Consider the following 12,842-nt stretch of genomic DNA (forward strand, 5'->3'; position numbering starts at 1 on the left):
GCAAATACCTGTAATGGTTACAAAGTAATGCTCCGTACACAAATTATGATGGACAGATACACATGCCATCACAAAATACGTCCCGTTTTTCCAAGCGCTTGATGGATCTTCACCAAATTTGGTCCATCTCATGATTGCGAGATCATCTCTAAATTTTTTTAAATAGAGGCATGCCAAAATATTTTACTTTCAATGTTAACCTTCAGCGAACATGGAACATGGATTCTGTAAGTCATCTGACAAGATAAAAGTGCAATAAATACCCGGTATCCTTCATATAAGCAGAAGATGAGTGGACATAAATGGGATGGACAGACTAACAAAATGCGAGCTGTATCTTTTAACATGTTTAAGGGGTAAAATAACTTGTTTCAAATTAACCCACAAAAGCAAGGAGCAGTACCCTTAACCACTCAGTGGTGTAGGTCCCTTACAGGATTTGTAATGTTTACACTAGTGCATGAAAACAAAACAAAACAAATTCTAACATGAAAAAAGCTTTATTTGTAATTGCACTTAATAAATATTTAATTTACAAATAATCACATACAAATCAAGAAAATAATCTATATGCTGCACTGCAGAATTTTCATGAAACCGTTAAGTTTATCAATGACAAGTAAAGGCAGTATTACAAGGCATTACAATTTAAGTCCCCCTACTGGATATAAAAAATGTAAATGAAAAAGAAAATTATCATCTTTCCAACAGATGTGAAAATTCATGATGTTTATAAATAGTAACAAAGGTTTCATTCTCTATTTTTTGCTAGGTTAATTGAATATCAATCTATAAGTATACAAAAATAAGATGGGTAAAGAAATCACTACATATCGACCTTGATCACTGAACTAGGGGTCTGCAAGAGAAACATTTCCTTGTTACAGTAAATGTCCATCTATGTATTATAAAGTTAGTGACATAAAACTAAAAATCACTTAAATCAACTTTGACCTCAAAGTGTGACCTTGAATTATAGACTGGACAATAAAGATGATATAAAGTCTTTGATCACTCGGTGTGAACTTAATCTTTAAAGTAGAGTCATGTAATATATGTCGTAAATGTCAACTTGTTTTAGTGAATGCTGGTACCAAGTCACATGAAAATACATCTATGCATGACAAGATATTTTCCAACTACCTGTAGTTGGGGGTAAAAATGTCCTCCTCTAAATAATTCTTTTTAATAACTGACCTCCTGGATCAAATCAAACAAACAATATAAAAATATACATTCATAGCATTGAAAGAATACTTGTGAGTTATGGTATAAATATATTCGAACATAATACCTAATCTATTTCAATGTCACCTTTTAACCAACCCAAACCAATAGTGTAATATATCACTTATAGTAACATAAGGTTCAGGATATGAAAATGCTTACAGTTGGATATACTGTTAAATGTCTCCTTTTATAGAAGGCACTATTTGATCAGGCAGATGAAATTTGTATATCAAAATTTACAACATTATTTTACATTGTAAAATAGCAACAATATATGAAAATTGAAATAGATTTACAACAAAATAACAAATAATAGAATATCATTAATTTAACAGCTATAATATAATTATTATACTTACTGATAAAGGGCAAGTTGAATTAGGTAATATGGAACTTTGCCACAAAAGCTGTTGGTAATATACAAAGAAATAAAAAAAACAGAACTGTAAAATGATGTATGGATCATCTTGATCAGTATGTCAAACACAAAGAGGCTATTGATAGAGATCTCACAAGATTTGGTCCGATTGTTCCATGTTATGGGAGTTTCAATTCTTTTTTATTTCACAGGCCTTCATTATTATGTATCTTGGCTGCAAGAGCGTATTAATTACATATAGGTGCTATTCGAAGCGTCTCAATTCAGTTTTAGTTTTTGGAAGTTGTAAAGGTCCATGATGTAGCAGTTAATCACTACACTTTATTGGATACAGTTTTAAACTTGATACATGTCATTTACAATGTGTTATTTAATAAATGTTTATGTCTCAATTCTGATAAAAATTGCAATACCTTAGACACAGTGACATACTGAAGTGTATAAAATCCTACTCCATACACACACATACAGGCATGAAATCTCACTTCTAGCAAAAAGTTGAGTGTAATGGTCCACTTAATTTGTAACGAAAAAAAAGGTGAAATATAAAATTTGTAGAATTTTGTTCACTTTGTGTTTCAGCATCAAAGTTTTATACAGATAAACAAATAATTAATACGGGTATTTAAATACAGCACGACGTTGGTCCACAGTGAGTGTTACCTCCTTAAACAATAACAAGAGCTGTCTCCATAGGATGACACATGCCCCCGATGGCACTTTGAATGAATAGTTATGGCCGATGTTAGAGTTTAGGACCTTTGACCTACGGAGCTGGGTCTTGCGCGCGACACGTCGTCTTACTGTGTCACACATTCATGCGTAGTTATTTTAAAATCCATGCATGAATGACAAAGATATGGACCGGACACGCCCATCAATGCACTATCATGAAAAATGACCTTTAACATCTAAGTGTGACCTTGACCTTTGAGCTACGGACCTGGGTCTTGCGCATGACACGTCGTCTTACTGTGGTACACATTCATGCCAAGTTATTTGAAAATCCACCCATGGATGACAAAGATATGGACCGGACACGCCCATCAATGCACTATCCTTTAACGTCTAAGTGTGACCTTGACCTTTGAGCTACGGACCTGGGTCTTGCGCGCGACACGTCGTCTTACTGTGGTACACATTCATGCCAAGTTATTTGAAAATCCATCCATCGATGACAAAGATATGGACCGGACACGCCCATCAATGCACTATCCTTTAATGTCTAAGTGTGACCTTGACCTTTGAGCTACGGACCTGGGTCTTGCGCGCGACACGTCGTATTACTGTGGTACACATTCATGCCAAGTTATTTGAGAATCCATCCATCGATGACAAAGATATGGACCGGACACGAAAATTGCGGACAGACTGACAGACCGACGGACCGACAGACGGTTCAAAAACTATATGCCTCCCTTCGGGGGCATAAAAATGGATATAAATTGTTTACAACAAAGAATTAAGAAAATGTATATAATCATGAGAAAAAAATATTCAAGTCAAGATAATCCCACAGCTATATTTTCCCCATTAAAACATAATTAAATCAAAACTGCAAAACGTCTTATAGTACACAGTTCCACAGGTGTAAATTGGTCTACCATAGCCAACTACAAACTGACAACTTGAATGGAAAAAATGTTGAAGAGCATCCAACAGCCTAATTGTCATAAATCAAAGTTCAAGGTGATTTCAGTAATGCTTAAGTTTATAATATAGCATGATACCTATGGTTGAATAGTACAAAACAAAACAAGTTAAGTAATCCTGAAATTTACGCTTCCAATGTTACTTACATACTTTTGTTTAATAAATGTTAAACAAATATCAAAATGGTACGTAAACGTTACTGTATATGTATATGTCAAAATGATCTTATAACTAACATGGAACACAACTGTATCACCACAGATTTTATGGTCCCACATCTTACCCACAGGTCATCATAGTTACCATTTAATGTTTTTAAACCACACATGCATTTCCCTGTAAAAAAATTCCTCTATACTGCAGCGGTTGAAAAGTTTTAGTGTTACCCATATGACATCATAATGGCACATCACTAAAAAGAGCACAATCTAAATGTAAATATTAGGTTTTCCCAATACACTATGTTACCAACGTAACATGATGATGGCACACCATTAAAAATAGCACAACAGTGTAAACACATATAATTTCACAGTGACACATGATTTTGGGCCTGTTACAAGATATTAAGAACCTTTTGAAAACTACTATCAACAGAGGCAACAGAACAATTCCTGGGGTCACAATATCTGCCAACATACTCAAACCATATTTATATGAAGACATCAATTTTAAATTAAATATTTTAAATAGGTCAGACTAGCATTACATTTTGACTACGTATTTAAAAATATAACAAGTGGAGATTGAATGAACACATTTTGCCACAAACTACCTTTTATAAATGATAGTGTAGATGGACTGATATTTGCAACACATACATTTCAATAATATTCACCTACAGTAGGACACATCAAATCAGAATAGTCTAGAGAATCTTCTCTGGACATATGACCAGCCCAGCTTCCCCACCCCCATACCCCCTGCCGAGATGAATTCTTAATGAAAATGACAAAAAATACTAGATCTACAGTATGGCATGGTACACTCAGATAGAGCGACTCAGGAAACCACAAATCACTTCCTACATTACAATCATTTCCTGTGAAAAATTTAACTTGGTTCACCATTATCCTTCACCATCATTTGTTTTTCCCCATTGTTCTATGTGGGAAAGTTACCAATTACTTCAAGGGCACTGGATCGGAAATGTTAAGAACACTTGTTAGGTAAGTGACCACATAAACTACAGGTGAACCTGCCTTAGCTAACACCTGTAATAAACAACCACTTTCCTTAAACAGCCAGCCTGCTATTCCCTTTTGTTTTCACTTAAACTTGTCTGAGCCACCTACCTAAAGCAGCCAGACTGTGTAGCTTCCTTTGCCAACTGCTTAATACAGGTTTGACTGTATGTTGAACAAGATATATGTCCATAGGACGTTAGTACCCCGACTCTCTGTCACTGTACAGTCATATGATACTTGCTGACATTGCAAGACTAAGTCAACTTTATCTTCATTGTTTAGAAATCAAAACTAGAAAAAAATTGTCTTCGGGAAAAAATTACCAGAGAAAAAAAGAGTGCAAGTAACTGAAAGTAAAAATACCAAGAATAACATAACCATAAATTCCATGATTCCAGGTCAAATATTTTGACTAAGTCAGGGGTCATAACTCTAGTCTGGCTGTGTAAAATCTCAGACAAACCCAAGGTGTACAACTTCACATGCTGGATAACATTCCTATAATGTCTGATGACTCTAGGCCAAACAATTCTTCAGGTATGTGTGTCAAATTTCCAGACAAAGGTAAACATAAATGTCCTCCCCATTACACAGCCTTCAAATAAATGGTTATCTAAAAATGTCTTACCACTATGACATACATGTACAAGGCACAGAATTTGATACTACAGATGTTAATCTGTTATGGTAGAATTTATCCCACATAGTCTGATTACGGACATTACTTTTGCTTGACTGAGGTAGGAAGTTAATAAATTATCCACACTCTTTTTTTTTTTTTTTGTAAAACAGCGATGTGGCTGGCATCTTTTTACACATACAATTTGTACAATGTCACCAGTAGAATGTTAATCAATGCTGCAATAATACATGATTTTTTTTCAAATTACAGGCATCAAGTTTATACTCAATTCAAATATGTACTTTTACAGAACAATGTTTTATATGAGAATATAAGCTGGTTCTTGCAGCACCGTGGTCTGACAACTTTATACAGGACTAGCTGGTTCTAACAGCACCAATGTGAAGGTCAGAGCAATCTAGGCGAGACCTGGAACCGTCTGAAATAAAGTTAAAATGTTGTTGACAAAAATGACAACTTCTGAAGTTCCAGCAAAAACATCTCTGTATTTGCTACAAGTAAACAGAGGCCAGAATTCTAACATAAAATTGCTTTTCTTGTCCCTTTTTGGGAGTGTTTTAACAGGAGAAAATGTGTGTTAACAAAGAGATTCTCATGCTCATGTGCTGTTCAAACACATTTTATATATGCCTGATCCTTGGCAAAGCATAAACGCATTACGGTCCTGAAACGTATAATTCAAAAACACAATGTTAATGTGAAAAAAACAATGCAGACATTGCCGTGCGTTTCATTGAAATTTAATGACGTTGAGGGATAATTTATTTGTTTTTTTAGTGTTTTTTTTTTTTACGGATCTATGTTAGAACACTGTTCATTTTGTGTTATAACATCTTGAGAATCCCTGGGGAAACATTGGTACCCTCGCCCTACCGGGCTTGGGCACCAACCAATCCCTCGGGATTCTGCAGATGTTTTAACACCAAAAACATGTGTTATCCCTACAATAACACTATCACATATATTATTAAGACTGTCCAATCTCTAGGTAAAAAAATTAAAATAAGATGGTTGGCAAAGATAGGAGCTACACCAGTAAGGAATGTTTAAAGCTTCATTTGCATAATCATTTCTGGTGTACACAGTGCTGCACATTTTACTTGGGGACAGTCCGACTCTTTAAAGGGATGAAAGCACTGTCATTGATAAAGTTAGTTACACTATTAAGGATGAAGTACAATTATATAAATGTAATGGTATTGTACAACATGTAGTGTCTACCTGAAGGGGTTAGTAAATTTTAGTATCAAAACAATAATTTGGATAAAAACTGTGCTTTTAACTTCCTGTACAGAAAAAAAAGATTAATGCATGTGCACAGGGACAAAGATATTGAAGATAATAGAACTTCTGGATCAAATTTGATACAGTTTAAGACATTTCAAAACCATTATGTAAATGATGGTTTTAAAGAAAAAGGGACATCGCTGTCATTTAACTGGTTTTATCAAATCAATTAGTTTGGTTTTATCAATTCAAAATAACCAGTTCCAATGAAAACAATGGATCATTTCACACTATATATATTCTCTGTATAGCATAAAGGAAGAACTTAATAGTGAAAGTTAGTTGTATTAAGATGTGGCAATACTTGCTTGTGCATGTTAGGTGCAAAGTGCATCCATGCCTAGAACTAGGTGCAAATTATACCTACGACTATAAGTTGTCCCCCTTTTCCTTTCTTCACAGTGTAATTATCTCCCTTTGTAAATTCTATGCTGCCCTGTTTACCGCTGGCAAGATCATGGTTAATACTGTAATAAACAATCACAATAATTTAGAAATAATGAATTTCAAATAGTGACTTTATCTTTGAATAAAATCAATGTTTGGCATTAAGATGCATAGGGGCACAGCCTGAGTAAAATAATTATATGCATCTAAATAACATTAATTTTAGTAATTTTATTCAACAATAAAATCACTTGATTCTAACACAACAACTAGAAGAATTTGACTGTTTTACATCATGTTCCTTTTCTGCATTCCACTATGATGTATTTACTATGATGTACAAACAATGATTTTATTGCACAATAATTATAGATTATTAGTTTTGTATCCAGGAATATGCACAAGTTCTGCAGTGAAAATATTGCACGAGCACAATATCATTCCACTAAAGAACGAGAACGCTGCTATGCCGTTTTAGGCTATCAAGTAATAATAGTAACATCAGAAAAATATATTGTTGCATAATAACACTCAATTTTGAGCTTTCTTTGATTAATAGGATAACGAATAGAGAAGTGTTCGGATTTCCTTGGGATTCTGCAGATGTTACTACACAAAAAACATGTATTATCCCTACAGTCTATATGTGAATCTGAAATAATGTTGATCTTAGCTTTAATATTCATACAGCTACGTGGTGGTGAAAATATGAGGTATGGAATCTGAACATCTGCAGGAAACCAAGTGTTCAAACCCTAATCAGTCACCTCTTATGATCATACAAGAGTATGTCAGTGATTCCAATTCTTTTCATAATTATTCAAAACATCTCAAAACCAAATAGGACCTAATTTTACCTTTAATACATTTTACTACAACTTCCTTGCCTGCTGTGCTTATATGATGAAATTTTTGATGTCATACTTACACATTGTTGGTTGCAAATTTCAGGACATTTTCCTTATCAGAAATCATCACCAGTTTGGTCAATGTCTCTATAATATGGTCACTCTGTAATATCAGGTCACCCTACAAAATTTAATAATGTATTTACACATTATAAAACTAGAGCTCTCATTATAAATTTATTCATTTCCCTAACAAAAGGAAGACTTCTATTAAAAGATTTTTTATTTTACCTGCCACAAGGTCCTATAACTTTTAGTGGTGAAAAGTTGCTCACATGGTGTATTTCCATGAAAGGTCAGTAGACTTTCATATGGGGTAAGGCTGAAAACAAGTGCTTGATAAAACAAATCAATTACTGGGTTTGCTATTGACCCTCCATGGAAATATATGTGTGGCGAGTATGATAAATATGGGGTACTGGCTAATGTTCCCCTATCCCCCCAATTTATCATTATAACTGCAAATACTTCTGTGGAGGGTGACTAACATACCCAAGAATTAGTATAGGTTCTTATAGTTTTACATACACAAGTAGTTCATTTTCAGCTCTTTACCAAGTTATAGAGATTACTTAACAGTGTCATATAGTAAAACTTCCTACATACAACTGTGCAAGTGGTACAATATATCTTTGGTTACAGAAAATGTTCAGCCCAAAAGGAAATGAACATGTAACTTGTGAGCTTGTAGTCTGTGTTTTTTACAAATTGACTGATTTTAGCAATACAAGCTGAACTTTCATTAATTCTTGCAATTCTTAACATGAAACCATATATTTCTAAACAATGTGTAATACATGCAACAATATTAAAGAAATTTTATGATGAAAACTTTGAAGTATAGTCTACATAATATGAGGTACACTACAAATGAAGGATTTTGAGAAATCATGCATTTAGAAGGAGAAAATAAGGCTCTTCAAACTTAGTAGCATAACAAACTGAAAAGATAAACGATTTACAACTAGACCCTGATTTCATATTTATGCTATAAAAGTCTGATATTTCAGAACAGTATTTAGACAAGAAAATATTTGGATATTTAGTATATTAAATTGATGACTAAACTTTATCTTGACTGAATCCAGGTTCTGAAATTATAGATCTGAGTTTAGAGACCTGTCTCAAAATGCAATATTGTCATTGGTCTGTTTCAAAATTGTGCTCAGAAATAACTGATATTTTGAGACATGTTCCCAAACTCAAATTTTACACTTTGTACCCAGTCATAAGGGAACTAGAAGTCAGAGCCTGTAGCTTCTGTATAAAGAATATAACAGAAAAGTGATTTAAATATCAAATTATGTCCTATGGTAGATGATATATGAAAATATAACAGAAAGTTGTTTTATATGTTCTAGTGTTTACCCTCTCAAGCTGTTTCAGTTCTTCCTGAATATATAGTTTGAAGAAACACTTTAACATTGAGAAACCCATAGTCAGTAAAAGTCCACACAAATGTCCCCTGCTGCAGACAATATCCCACTTTCATTTTTTCAAGAAGTATTAATTTTCACATAATGATGTTTAAAAACAGATAATAATCACCTTAAAAATTGTTAATTTTCAACTCATGCTGAAACCACCGCTATTTAAAATTTTTTATTCAGCAAAATGAAAGCAGGGATTTTATCTGTCTTCATCAAACTGAGCAGTGCCATTTCTGTGCAAGAGATTGAGTTGGGAATTTTGTCTTGCATTAAAACAGAACTATATAAAAATGCACAACAGATTTACTACAGTATGCACCAGGTAAGTATTATCATAATCTGTTCTCTATTACACACACTTCTGTAAATCACACAACACAATCAATGTATAAAACATACCTTTTTATACTGTAAAACAAAATACAAGTAACATGTTACTCTATATCACTTTTAGTATCTCTCATACCTCACAAAATATATGCATTATATTATATTTATGGTCCAACTACTCAAACAGCCTAAACTCTATTATCTTTTTATTTTTCTTAGAAAAGTCAAATTATAGAGAACAATAAATTCCAAACAAGAAATAATAGACACATTTTCTCAACAAATTATCATACCAAGAATTATCCTTTTCTGTTAAACATAGTTGTACCAAGGACTACTATGTGAAATAAAGGAAGCACCTTTCTGACAAAGAAAGCCCTGGCAAACTAAATGAACACAAGTTTTAAATGAACATAACTTTAAATGACTATCAGACGAATACCCCTGGGGGCCTCTTTAATTAAGCATTATTCAAGACATTGGAAGCCACCTGATAGAGCTAAAAACCATCAGTTAATTGCTGGATGGCTTGTTAGATACAACAACAGAGTTTAGCAATCAAGGCATGGGCCCTATTCACAGTGCTGAGGCGTAACATTTCAATTCGGTAACCTTTAATATTAACTGAGATGAAATAGTGAATACTGTACATGTTTTGAATCTTAAACAATTACCTTCGATCCATTCTCTTCCACATTGCCTATCACAATAACAAATATACCATCCATCAAGGAACTTGTCTGTATTCCTGAAAAGAAAAATTTTTATGTTTCACAACTGTTCATTTCAAATTATCTTCCAGAGAGTTGAATACTTACACATAATGTCACATACATTTACAGAAGTAGCTTTTAACATAAGCTGAAAGCCTATGATATGAGGGCAATTTAATTTAAAGAATTATCTTACAAAGTTAGCTGAAAGCCCTAAAGGGAAATCATTAATCATTAATTACCATGGGGGACTAATTTTCATAGATTTCATGGTCGAGTCAGTCCCAATGAACAAGTAAATTCCCCATTCTTTTTATGTTCTAATTCTGAAATCCACAAATTCAAATCTCCACAAAATAGCCATTTTGGCCAAAACCTAGAAATAAAATGATTTCATACCGTATTTTGGTGTGTATAGGTCGCGGTAATGTATAGTCTGCATCTAATTTTTGCTCTGGAAATGGTCGGAAAATTTAAGTTCTAGCGTATTAGTCGCATTTAAGTTTCGGACTTTTCCCCCAGCAATATTTAACATTTACCGACAAAAAAGTTATGGCGGCGGCCATATTGATGCCACGGACTGAATTATTATCAGAACCTGATTGGTGGAAATCGGAGGCGGACAGTGTTATTTTCGATCCCAACCGTTTCGTACCAACAGTAGTATCGGTAACAGACTACATCAAAGAAAAGCGGCTTTTTGACACTAAATGGCAGCAGACGGTTTGCGTTTGCATTCTGTAATTATGCAAGTTTAAATGTGAATTGTTTGCACAGCAATTATAACACCTTTCCGCGTCATGTAATTAACCGCATTCTTTTGATTCTGAGATTAACAAAATATCTCTTTTTGGATTTTTTTTTCTTTTATTTAAAAATTAAAAGTAAAAAAATTTTCTTTTAAGTTTTTTAATACGCTAAGAATTAGTATAAACAATGTTTGGAATGGATGACGGATCTGTCCGGATTTTATCCAACCCGGAGTACATGTCAATGGCGTCCAGTAAAACGAAAGTAGAAACAAACGAAACTGAAATTGCAAACACATCTTTGAATTAAAGTAATTCGTAATTTTAATAGTCTGTATGGGTTATTTACGATATATTTTATTGAAAGTAACCGCTATTAGTTGAAAGGCCGCCGATATTGATATTTTTTATCCATTTTGTTCGTTCGTAACAGATGCACGTAATTTTGCGAGAGCTACGGTCAGAAAATTGGCCCGAAAAAAAAACTCTGCTGGCAATGTTCTGTCGTATAGGTCGCAGGAACTTTTTCAGGCAGCAAAATGGGTAGAAAAAGTGCGACCTATACACACCAAAATACGGTAGCTGCATTTCAAACTTCAAAAGCAATATCATACCATTTATCAAGGAGAATGGAACTCTATCTTTTATTTTGAAGTCTTTCTCTTCTACAACAAACAATGTAGAATCAGTCAGGAACAACACACGCTTTCTGCTCTTGTAACCATGGCGATCATACTTCGTCACATATGTACAGTACTGTAAAAAAAAAAACAACAGTATTTCATAAAATATAGGCTTAGCAGGAGTATGTTTAGACTCATAAAACATACTGTGAGTAAAATCACCAAATGGAGCATAATTCTATATCTTTTTCGAGTTTTCCTATGATGTTCTTTGTTTAGTTACAGTTGTTTTAGCCAAAGTCATAAACACCTACAGTAAAACATGACTGGACTGGCAAAATTTGTTCAAGTTATCAGTAGTTTGAGCCATTGACCAATTTACATTATACAGAGATTTTGCCGGGACCTGATGACGAGTTTGTGCAAAGGGTGGTGTTCGAATTATCCAAATTTGGGGGAATAAAGTTTGACTGTACTTGAAATAGGTTTAGAGTTACATCATCAAATCAAATATACCCTCATTTTTACTTTAGTTGACAAAATATCTCATTCATTTTATGACCAGTGTAAGATATAACACACTACAGTTGGGGAAGTGTAGTTTCCTAAACAGTTGTTTGTTGTTTTAACACTATCTTTTAACAGGGTATCAGTTAAGTTACGGTAGGCAGTTAACCTAGCCAGTGATCCTGGATTCTGTACCTGAAATCATCACAGAGATCAAACCCAGTCCCTGGGCATCCAACTTCCAACTATATGATTTACAGTCTTTTGTTCTACCTATAATTTTCTAAGTGATTAAACTTTCTGTTCACTTTATTCTAAGTACTTAATATACTGGTAGTACTATATACAGATACCTTTATGTTTTCATGTGACTGTTTCAGTGTAGCCAGCAGGGAATTTTTGTGACTCTCATGATGAGCAGCTGAAACATAATTTAGAAATAAATGAGCCGTGCCATGGGAAAACCAACATAGTGGGTGTGCGACCAGCATGGATCCAGACCAGCCTGCGCATCCGCGCAGTCTGGTCAGGCTCCATGCTGTTCGCTTTTAAAGCCTATTGGAATAGGAGAAACTGTTAGCGAACAGCATGGATCCTGACCAGACTGCGCGGATGCGCAGGCTGGTCTGGATCCATGCTGGTCGCACACCCACTATGTTGGTTTTCCCATGGCACGGCTCAAATTATGATTTTGTAGTTTGCATCTGAATATGAAACCATGTTACTAATCCAGTGTTGCATACTTTGGAAGTTATAGATCTCTTAGACAACAAAAGTTTCAACTAAAAGTTGCTGCTGGAAAAACATGTTTTAACG

At 34.1% G+C, this 12,842-nt stretch overlaps 1 protein-coding gene across 9 annotated transcripts in view; it reads right to left on the reverse strand.

The window, feature by feature from the left end:
- Window positions 1–481: 481 nt before the first annotated feature.
- The window catches only part of LOC123533360 (unconventional myosin-Ic-like), a 73,887-nt gene continuing 61,526 nt past the window's right edge, over window positions 482–12,842 (reverse strand). For 7 of the 9 annotated variants that reach the window (XM_053520077.1, XM_053520073.1, XM_053520075.1 and 4 more), the window contains 7 exons: window positions 12,380–12,447; window positions 11,511–11,652; window positions 10,109–10,182; window positions 9,043–9,066; window positions 7,695–7,795; window positions 6,743–6,846; window positions 482–5,510 (listed from right to left, as the gene is read on the reverse strand). In XM_053520077.1, coding sequence (XP_053376052.1) covers window positions 5,449–5,510; window positions 6,743–6,846; window positions 7,695–7,795; window positions 9,043–9,066; window positions 10,109–10,182; window positions 11,511–11,652; window positions 12,380–12,447 — 575 coding nt within the window. In that variant the 3' untranslated portion in view covers window positions 482–5,448. The remainder of the gene's footprint in view (window positions 5,511–6,742; window positions 6,847–7,694; window positions 7,796–9,042; window positions 9,067–10,108; window positions 10,183–11,510; window positions 11,653–12,379; window positions 12,448–12,842) is intronic. The other 2 variants (XM_053520080.1, XM_053520079.1) reach the window with 2 other exon arrangements.

The sequence above is a fragment of the Mercenaria mercenaria genome, chromosome 12, assembly GCF_021730395.1.
Source record: "Mercenaria mercenaria strain notata chromosome 12, MADL_Memer_1, whole genome shotgun sequence".
Taxonomy (NCBI): domain Eukaryota; kingdom Metazoa; phylum Mollusca; class Bivalvia; order Venerida; family Veneridae; genus Mercenaria; species Mercenaria mercenaria.